This window comes from Phascolarctos cinereus, unplaced genomic scaffold, assembly GCF_003287225.1.
Source record: "Phascolarctos cinereus isolate Bilbo 61053 unplaced genomic scaffold, phaCin_HiC Scaffold_726;HRSCAF=1367, whole genome shotgun sequence".
Taxonomy (NCBI): Eukaryota; Metazoa; Chordata; class Mammalia; order Diprotodontia; family Phascolarctidae; genus Phascolarctos; species Phascolarctos cinereus.
In genome coordinates, this window is record NW_027556098.1 from 378,901,901 (window position 1) to 378,912,052 (window position 10,152).

The 10,152-nt window shown below is 42.2% G+C and overlaps 1 protein-coding gene across 3 annotated transcripts in view; it reads left to right on the top strand.

Moving 5' to 3' along the window:
* Positions 1–3,789, top strand: part of USP48 (ubiquitin specific peptidase 48) — a 55,332-nt gene extending 51,543 nt beyond the window's left edge. For all 3 annotated transcript variants that reach the window (XM_020973117.2, XM_020973119.2, XM_020973118.2), the window contains exons 25-27: positions 86–134; positions 534–560; positions 1,427–3,789. In XM_020973117.2, the coding sequence (XP_020828776.1) occupies positions 86–134; positions 534–560; positions 1,427–1,449 (99 nt within the window). In that variant the 3' untranslated portion in view covers positions 1,450–3,789. The remainder of the gene's footprint in view (positions 1–85; positions 135–533; positions 561–1,426) is intronic.
* Positions 3,790–10,152: the final 6,363 nt, after the last annotated feature.

Genomic DNA, 10,152 nt, shown 5'->3' on the forward strand with positions numbered 1-10,152 from the left:
AAACAGGCCATCGTCCTCTTGAAATAGAAACTTTGAAATGTTCCTTTTTTTCACGAGTTGTTTGTGGTTTGTTTTTTTGTTTTAGGCAGATGAGCCAATAGCAGATTATGCAGCAATGGATGATGTTATGCAAGGTAAGCAGATATTTTCTAGCCCCGGGATGACACATCCTTGTGCACATCTTCTCAGACTTCTTGTGCAATAAATACAACACCTCAGCTTCCAACCTCAACCACAGTTTGGGGTCTAGTATCCTCTCAATTCTTGAGCCATGCTTATTCTATATTGGTTTTGTCACAATTTATATTTCCTGTGTTAACTTTTCAAAGGAAACTAGAGTTCATAGACGCATAATCACCACATGAAGTATCTGTTCTTTTGCCTCCAGAGACCCCGCGGGAAAACATTGTTAGTCATTATTAAGTAACAAATTTTAGGTGATCAGGTTCACCAAAGAGAAAAGTTTAAACCCTCTATAGTCGCTGAACATAGTTCTTTCCTGACAAGGTTTTCAATTTGCCTTTCTTTTTCAGTATGTATGCCAGAAGAGGGATTTAAAGGTAAGATGCATTTGTCATATTTTGTTCATGAATGTCAGGGACTTTTCTGTAATTTTCCATTAAATTGAAAGGTGAAACTTGATTTTAGAATTGAATTTCATCAACAGCCTATGCCCACAATTCAGTTTAGTCAGATGTGGTCTTAAAAAATTCCGGCTTCATCCCTGGTTTCTTAAAACATTAAAGACAGACAGCTCCTTTGTCTATCTTATTTGCACCTGTTGCCAGCAGTCAGGTATGTCTTTCTCATTCCAGAGAGAATTTGGCTAGGTGGGGGAAGAGGATAGGGAAGCTAAATGGAGCTATTTTTTTCCCTTTTGCATTTACTGATTCACATTTAACTTCTTTCAAGTTTCTTCCAATTATGGAGAAGGTTTAAACCAAGTTGCTTATTTGTAGTTGACCAGAAGTCATTTTTACAGAGGAATTGATATTACTTAGGTTGTGGGCTTGTGTTCCCTCCATTTTCAAACAGTAAGCTTTCCACCGCACTGTCTCAGAGATGTAATTAATCTTTGAATCTCCTGTCTTCAGCTCTCAAATGTCGCTGACTAGGTTCTTGTGTTCATTTAAGCCAGCATCTTCTAGGTCTCCTTTCCCACTTGCTGATGGTGTAGTGTCCAAAGTGTACCATGTATTTGTTTGCTGGGCCCTATGAGGAGAGTGACCATATAAGGTACTATGGCCACTATGATGATCTCTCTTTAACCTCATTTAGAGACGAGGTTGATAGGCTTGTGACCCAGGCTACTTTCCTTTAGTCAGTTGAGGAGTGAGCCAGACTTGTATTTGCTTGTTCTAGAAATCATTGTTGCTGATGTCATCTTTTAATAAATTAACTCTTAAATTTTTTTCCCCTTTCCCAGGGACTGGTCTCCTTGGACATTAATAATATGAAAAATTGCTGACTGCTTAAAGTGACCATAAGGGAAGGAGGAGTTTGACATTTTAGGGCATTATTGCAAAAGTGAATTTACAAATAAATGGTTGCTTGACTCTTCCAGAAGGCAGGAATCCATTCAAAAGTGACTGTCCCAAATGCCTTATGTCAAATAAAGCAGATTGCACTGAAGGACATCAGACTTCAAGGAAATGTTTCCCATTTTATATTTAAGGGGGGAGGGGTGTTTGGGGCAAAGGGTGGGGCTCAGATTATGGCTGAAGTTTCGTAGAAGTAACAATATATCATGTTTACATACAAAAATTTATGGGGGGAAGGAAATGAAATCCATTTGTTTCCTTGCTCAAATTTCATACCAGAGGCATCTGTCCATAAAGGATTTGTATTGCAGTAGATGAACAACATTCTGTCTTCGGAAGTAATTCTTTATAGACCTGCTTACAAATACCTGTCTTTAATCTACTGTTATACTTTCAATAAAGCATGAAAGTAAACAAGTTGTTAATTGTGGAAAAAGTGTCTAGGTTTTTCAGAGGTGATCTGCACCAACGTACCGTTTGCAGCCTGCCCAGTAAAGCTGTCCAGTGATTTGTCTCCAGGGGTAGTGAAATCAGCCGCTGTGGAGTATTGATTTTAAATGGGAATCTTCAGCCTCAAGGGTCCTTTGCTTGAGTGCATTTTAGGGATGATGGGAAATTGTAACCACTCTGATTGGGTAGCAGCTTAAGGATGCCACTGCCCAGAGAGCCATACCCAGCACATCCTGCCGACTTGTCAGGTTGGAAGCACCAACTTGACCTTATCTAAAGTGACATCCACATCAGGAAGACTGATGGACCTGAAAGTGAATTTGGACAGTATGTGGCTCTTCCCCCTCCCTTTCCACACGCCAGTCCCTTTTGGTCCATTGTTTCCATGAATTCATTTGTGTTTCTGGAATGCCCAGGAAGTACGTTGCCTTTTTATAACTAATTTTATGTTGTTTTTCTCTGTGGAAGATATATATGACTACAATGATATTTTATACAGCTGGCTACTAACCAGTCAGATTGTTGGGAACCAGCAGAAAGCCAGCTTGTCTTGAGATCCTGAAGAAGAAGTTGGTGCAGCTTCAGACTTGGCTTTGCCCGTCTTTCCTAAGTGCTCTTTCCTTCAGTGTTTCTAAGATCACTTATGGCAGGGGTGCTGAGGTGGGCTGGGTTGTTGGCACTATTTTTGTGGTGGTTCTGTTTTAAGGCTTGTGTTTGTGCCTTTTTTATTTTTTAAAACATTTTCTGAATTTAAATTCAGAAAAGAGATTTAATGAAGAAAAGCATATCTTCATGTTGGGGTGGGGGGCATGAATCTTGATGGTGTCCCTTTGCAACTCATTTTTATCAAATTATGGCTATATTGTAAAATTATCACTCCTTGTTTTTTTGGTTTTTTGTTTTCTGTTTGTAATATTCAGTCTGTGCTCCCCGAGGAGGTGGGGGAATGTTTAATTAGCATGTGTGGGATAGTGAGAGTAGCACAAAGAATTGACAAAGACCATTCTATGAAAAGCAGCTGGAGAGCTCTTGATGGTGGCTGTGAAATGAGCACAGGAAAGGGACTGAAACTGAAAAGGAGGCTGCTGCAAGCTTATCTTGATGTTGGCTTCCATCCTCTATTTTATGCCCGGAAAAGGGGGCTGTGTCTTCTGTGGAATGATCCCCCCCCGAGCGTCTTCTTCTTTCCCAAGGTAAAGACTTCAGCAAACATTCACTCTGCTTCTCTGTAGTGTTTGATGAAAGGGCTGCCTTCCTTCTCCTGCAGACAGTTCTGGGGCTGCAGCAAGAGCCTCAGGATCGACACCCTCACTCCTGTACATAGCCCCCAGAAAGTTGATCTATTTTTCTCAATTTGCTGTTGATAGCATTTTTTTTAACTAGGGTCTTTTTCCCTGCAAACACAGCCTCTAAATTATGTAGGCCAAGTATTGTAAACTGGGATGTATACGCAGATACAATTTGCAGAAAACAAAAGGGTGTATTCAATAATCTTGACCTTGTGTGTAGGGAAACCAGGTACAAGATGAGAGATTTTGAAGGTCCGTTTACTGTTTTGTCTGTATTTGCAAATATATTGGACTAAATTGTTACCTGAATTGTGGATATCTTATTAAAGTACACAGCGTTGTCTATTTTTTCCCCCTCATGTTCTTAATATGCATTGTATGTGTGTAGGTTTTTATACTGGATTGTAGAAAAGCACCAACCAGTTTTCTTAAGTTTCATTAGTTCATTCTGTAACTATCATGTAAACACTCAAGAAAGTCTAAATATAACGTTGGCAGGATCTATGCAATTTGACTGAGTCGTATTTTTCCTGGGGGACAAGATTGAGTTTGCTTCTGTGGTTTAGAGTAATTTCTCCCAAGTTAAGCCTGTATAACATGACAGAAGGTGCCGTGTGGCTGAGAATGGCCCTGGAGATGGAATCCGTCCCCTTTACAGAAGGTAGACACCCAGCAGCATATCTGGACCTGTCACTGAGTGATTCAGGCAAACCCCCGGCGAGGAGCCTGCCAGAGCTGAAAAGCCCAGTGATAGCGGGTAAGATTTGCAAAGTCCTTAGCCTTGCAAAAGCACTTTTGTTCCCTGCAACAGCCCTGTGAGGCGACATCAGTGCTAGTGTCACCTCCAGTTGATGTTGTGAAGGACGTCGGGCGGAGGAAAGCCCGTCATGAAGCTGAGATTGAGCCCACATGTTCGGATTCAGTTTTCCCATATTTCCATAGCCCAAGTGATCCAGTATTTAGGTGACTGTGATTTAGGGGTTTTCTTAAAGGAAAATTTTGTCTAAAACAATTTCTTAGCCTCCTTTGACAGATTGATGTGGAAGTCTCAGTATAAGGTTTTAAATGAATAAAATGAAATGTGTTACAGAAGCAGATAGAACTGGATCCTACTCTACTATTTTAGTACCTGTGACTGTTGCAGACAGCATGGCCCAGTGGGTAGAATGCTGAGCCTGGATTGAGACAGTTCAAATGTGCCCTCAGATACTTATAACCCTTGGCCAAGACCTGTCTGCTTCAGTTTCTTCACCTGTAGAAATTGGTATTTTGATAGCACCCACTCCCCAGGGTTGTGAGGATCAAATGAAATGTTTTTACAAAGCGTAGTGGGTGCTATTCTATTCCCTCTTCAACCCCTCCCTAGATGTGGGTACCAGGCTATACCTTTCAGACAATGATTTCCAGTCATGTCTTATGGATGGTTTTTTTTTCCTTCCACTTTAGTTTAAGCAGCAACTTTTTGAGAACAATATTGAATAATTGAGTTACTTTTACTGACAACTTCACACATGTTCTTCTGTGAAATAAGATTTATAGGAAAATTCTAACCAAATTAGCACCGTAGTCCTTTAGCGTAGGCTATTGAGCTTTTCTTAATTGTAGCATTTTGGTCCAGTGAATTTTATGGGAAGAGAAAAAAGAACCAGAGTTTGCCAGAGCAGTTCCCTGATTATGCCCTGGCCTGTCCTCTTCAGGTGGTGCTCTGTAACGTGAGCAGGAATCATCTTTGAGCTTTTGTAGCTGAGCTCTAAAGCTTCTGCTTTGACTCACTACTCTGCTACCTTCAAATTAACCTGTAGAATTTGGAGCAGTTGGCCATCATCTGGCTAGAGCCACCCTTCACTATCGCCCTAATGGTCTAGCTGGTAGCTTTGAGGAGTGGAGGGAAACAAGTCCTTGTCCAAAGCCTGTGACTTACTGAGAGGGGGGATGGCCGTATTTCACAGCGGTCCAAGGATAGGTTCTTTAGGTTTACCATGCACTTTCCTTGGAATGGGTCAAGTAACAAAGTTCACCAGGGGAGGAAAGGGGCAGGAGGAGTGAATTGACTTACTATGTTCTAAGTGAGAATTCTTTGTTGAGATCCCAGGTGTGCCAACAGGCGTCTCAGTCCATGCCTAGAACTTCTATTCAGAGGCTTCACTTATCTGGAACTGGTCTCTGAATTGGTCACTTATCTGTTATTCAGTGTTTTCTTTTAAATTATAGTAGTTCTGCTAGTTCCTTTGCATCATGATTCTACTTCCCATCCCTAATTTCTCTGGATAAACAGGACCAGAGCTAGGACTGACATTGTGCAAGGAACACTAGTACACTGTTATAGTGTTAGTGAAGTCTTTAAATCCAGAGCTTGCTTACTAAAGTTTCCTCACATGTTTCCCAGCTCCCTTTGGCAAAGAATGCCACTGAATTGTCTAAAAGCACCCAGCCATGGTGCAGTGAAAAGGGCCCTGGAATTTGGAGTTCAAAAACCTGACCCACAATCCTGGTTCTACTAGGGACATATTCCTGGGTGGTGAAGTCACAACAGTTCTGTGGTATATCAGGGAGGGAAAATACCAGTCTAGGTATTTTCCTGTTTGCCAGAAATTTTAGGCCTTGACTAGTTAGAAACTGAAAATTGGTGACCACGCACGAACTTCTAGCCAAGACATGGGGTCTCAGGAGGGTCAGGTACAAGGATTAAATTTTTTTTAACTGGCCCAATTCGCAGCACAAGTCCCCAGAACTCTCCAGTGCTGGACTTGGTTTAGGTGGACCCAAATGGGAATCTAGCACTCCTGTGAACCCACACCCTTAACGTGGCCTTATTGTTATTCCTTCACCACAAGCCCAGCTATTTGTACCCTGAGGACCTCAGTAAATCAAGGGGGTTAATGCCAAGTGGATGTTGTAAGGTGCTTTGCAGCTCATAGTTGAAACATCTTTCAAAATACGCCTTTTTTTTTGGGGGGGGGGGAGTATGCCTTTGAACATGTTTCACTCCTTTTAGGCTCATGTTGTAACATTACCTTCATTGTCCTGTAAGCATGATCCCAGTTCCCCCCCTGCTCAGCTCTGCCTTTGGAACAGTTTGGAGGCATCGATTCCCTTAAATGGAATCTGCCCATTGCATCTTGTAGGCATGGATTCAGCCAATTCTAAGGACCTTTTCCATGAGGAAATTTTTTTAAAAATTCTGTAAGAACCAAGGTCACCAATGAACATAAGGGTTTCAGGTTTTTTGTTTAGTTTTGCTTTTGTTAGAGCTGATGATTAGTCGATTATTTTTAAAGTACAGATGACCTGGCTACCAATTATGGCTCCAAATTTGGAGCCTTTGTGATCTAGTCATTAAATTTTTTTTTGAGCCTTTTATCACAAAGCATCTAGGACTCTTCCTGATTCCTAGGGAAAGCATCTATAAATTGCTCATGAGATGCACATTTCAAATCATTTCTTTCTACCATGGTCCTATCTCTGTCCACATCAATTCAGGGTTGGTGGCATTTTCCTCCATGTGTCTACTGTCCACTTGAAACAGTTTAAGTCTTTCCCATTCTACTTTGTGTATATTATGAGGGGAAGGTGAGGATCAGAGCATTCCCATTTGGTGGTGATCTGAATTCCAAGAAATACGTGACACTCTCCAGGCGCCCTCAGTTTTAATGTCCCTTTTCCCAGCTTGGAGTTGTACAAGTGGGATTTTCAAAGGGCTAGCCATTCATTGTCCAGTTTTTCATAGCTCACGTCCAGCCGAGTCAGAACAAAGACCAGGCAACATAGGAAAAATGGATTACCACTGTACGAGGCTGCATCTTATTTCTGAGATGCTTCCCCTCCTCAAACTGCACCTCCCCACACACTGCTTACAAAGGAGACCTCCTGCTTTTTTCCTGCCCACTTGTTCTTAGAAATCAGTGCTAAGTGCTTGTCCAGCATAATTATGGTATTGATCTCAAATAGAGTGCAAGATCTAATTTCCCCAGGAGGGAAAAAAAAAAGCCCCCAGCTTTCAATTCATTCAAGGAAGTCTGTGCCAGTGCATTTGAAATGAAACCGCTTCCTGGTCAAAGAAGGAGCCAGTCTTAAAGCAGAGCAGCTGAGTGAGTTCTTTGGATGAGAAGTTAATTTACCATTTGAACCCATGAATCTTGACATCAATCCTGAGAGCCAGAGAAAGGAGGAAAGGAAATTTGTACTAAAGTCTGGGTAGCCTTTGACTAGAAGGGATCACAGAGGATGCAACCTCTCCCAGTTATGCTGTTTTCCTGCCCTACTGTCTCCAGTTCTGCAGGCATGGCAAGGTCCGATGGGAAGAGCGGGTTCTGGAGTCAGAGGACCTGGCTTCAGTTCTTGACACTCTGTGCCTCTCAGAGGCCTAGTTTCCTCTCAAATGAAGGAATTGTATTTTTAGATGACCTCTGATATTCCTTTCAGCTTTAGATAGATGGCTATGGTCTTATCTTAGGAAAGTTGTTTCCCTCTCCATAAAATGAACTTGGACTAAGGTGACTTCTAAATCTATGATCTGACTCTTCTAAGTATGCTGAGTTTGTAATTGGAAAAAAAAACAGCACGGGGCAGGATCTGGAGCCCTGGTTTTTTTGGCATTGTCAAGCTGTGTCTGAGTTCCATCTACATTTCCTCTTTATAGCTTTCAGATTCTTGGCTCCATAATCTAATCATTCCTGCCATTGCTACTAGGAAGCTGTTTCAGTGTTCTTTGGCTCATCCCACTGCTTTCCACATCCACAGTCCTAGGCCAAAATGGCCTCCCTATCAGAGTATAAGCTCCTTGAAGACAGGGTTGTTCTCACATGTATTTGTGTCCCAGTTTTTGGATCATACTAATTGCTTGATAGATGGCTGTTAATTAGTGGATTCATCTGCAGTAATGCTTTCCATTTGGTGGGATGCTTCATGGGTAGCATTCATATTTAGATCAATGTCTTCAAATTTTTTTTTCAGATGAACAATTCCCTAGGCATGCCTTCTCCATCTTGTTTTCATGATTTTTTTTTTTGTGGGGAAGAGAAAGATGAATTTGAGATTCAATGCAATTGCAGGATTTGAGAGCAGGAAGAAATCTGAGGGGCTAGCTTGTGCAGCCTGTCCTTCAGCATGAAACTCTTTTGTAAGCCTCCAGCTAGGTGGTTCCGTGCACAAGAGACAAAATCCAGCTTCAGATACTAAGCTGTATGATCCTAGACAAATCACTCAATCTGCCATCTGCCTCAGTTTCCTCGTGTACTTAACTCGTAGAGTTCATGTGAGGACCAAGCGAAATATTTGTAAGATGCTTTGCAAACCTTAAAGGGCTGTATAAATTCTATTACTGTTTTATATCCAACAGATGAGTAAGGAACCCAATGGGGTTCCCAAAGGCTGCCTTAGTCCACATATGTGGAACAGTTAGCTCAGTGGAGGAAGGGTTGAGGGGATTAGGAAAAGCTCTATGTGAAAGAACAGAAGGATTTTAGAAGGTGAGAAGAGAGAGTATTCCTCCAGTACCAAGACATGGAGGTGTGAGATGGAGCATCATGTGAGTAACAGAAAGTTAGTTTAGATTGTGGAGTACAGGAGATGCAGTTATGTCCAGTGAAACTAGAAATGTAAATTGGTGTCAAGATTGTGAAGGGCTTTAAAACTTTTTTATTTATAGCAGGTCCTAGAGGCAATAGGGAGCCACTGCAGTTGATTGGTCAGATCTGCATTTCGGGGAAACCACTTTGGCAGCAGTGTGGAGGATGGGCTGGAATAAGGGCAGGCAAGGCAGGGAGACCAGTTAGGAGGCTGGTGCAGTGATCTGTACAAGAACCATAAGCCTTGAACTAAACCTGTGACTGAACACAGGGAAGCATTTGGACACTGAGACATTGTGTGGCAGGTTGGTGTTTTCCTTTGCACGTTGTTCATTTGGGCCCAGTAACTTGAATTTCTCAAGGACTTCTCTGGTGCTCATTTCCTTAGCAGTAATGGCAAAGACGAAGGTAACGTTGAGATTACAAACCTGGGAAGTGGTGCCTTCACTAGAAACAGGAGGGTTTGGGGGAAGATAAGGAATTCAGTTTTGGAAGTATTTAGCTTGAGATTTCTCTAGAGCCTCCAGTTTGTAATGTCCAGTAGGCAATTGATGACGTGGGATGGAAGCTCTAGGGTTGTAGATTTAGACTTAGGAGTCATTTAGCATAGGTAAGCTAATTAACCTCAAAAGAGCTAAGGAGGTCACCAAAAAAAGGAGAGAGAAGAGGGCCTAGGACCAAACCTTGGTGAACTCCCATGTTTAGGAGGCATGATGTGAATGATGAATCATCAAAAGAGATGGAGAAGGAGCAGTCAGATAGATAGGAGAACAAGGTCAAGAAGAACCTAGAAGAGAGAGTATTCAGGAGGAGAGGGTGATTAATATGGGAAGAGCGGCAGCCAGTGAGGTCTGATTTGGCCGCTTAGAGACTACTTGATCATATTGGAGAGAACAGTTTCAGGGCGGTGATGAGGACAGAAGCTACACTTGTAAAAGGAGAGGACATCCCAGCAGTGAGAATAGACAGCTTCTTCTAGGAGTTTGGCTAAGAGAGAGAAGAGAGATGTAGAGGAAAGCTTGAAGTGATAGTAGAATCTAGGGCAGGGGTGGGAATCTGCAGCTTTGAGGCCGCATGTGGCCCTCTAGTTTCTCAAAAATGGCCCTTTGAATCCAAACCTCGCAGAACAAATCCTGCACTTGAGGACCTAGAGGGGTTTGTGTGGCCTTGAGGCCACAGTTTCCACACCCCTGTACTAGGGTGTTTTGTTTGTTTTTTAAAGATGAGGAACAGAGAAAAGCCAATTAGGGCTTTACCTAGCGGAGTTCCAGGGGTAACATGCAATGAGCCTGGAAACGTAGGTTG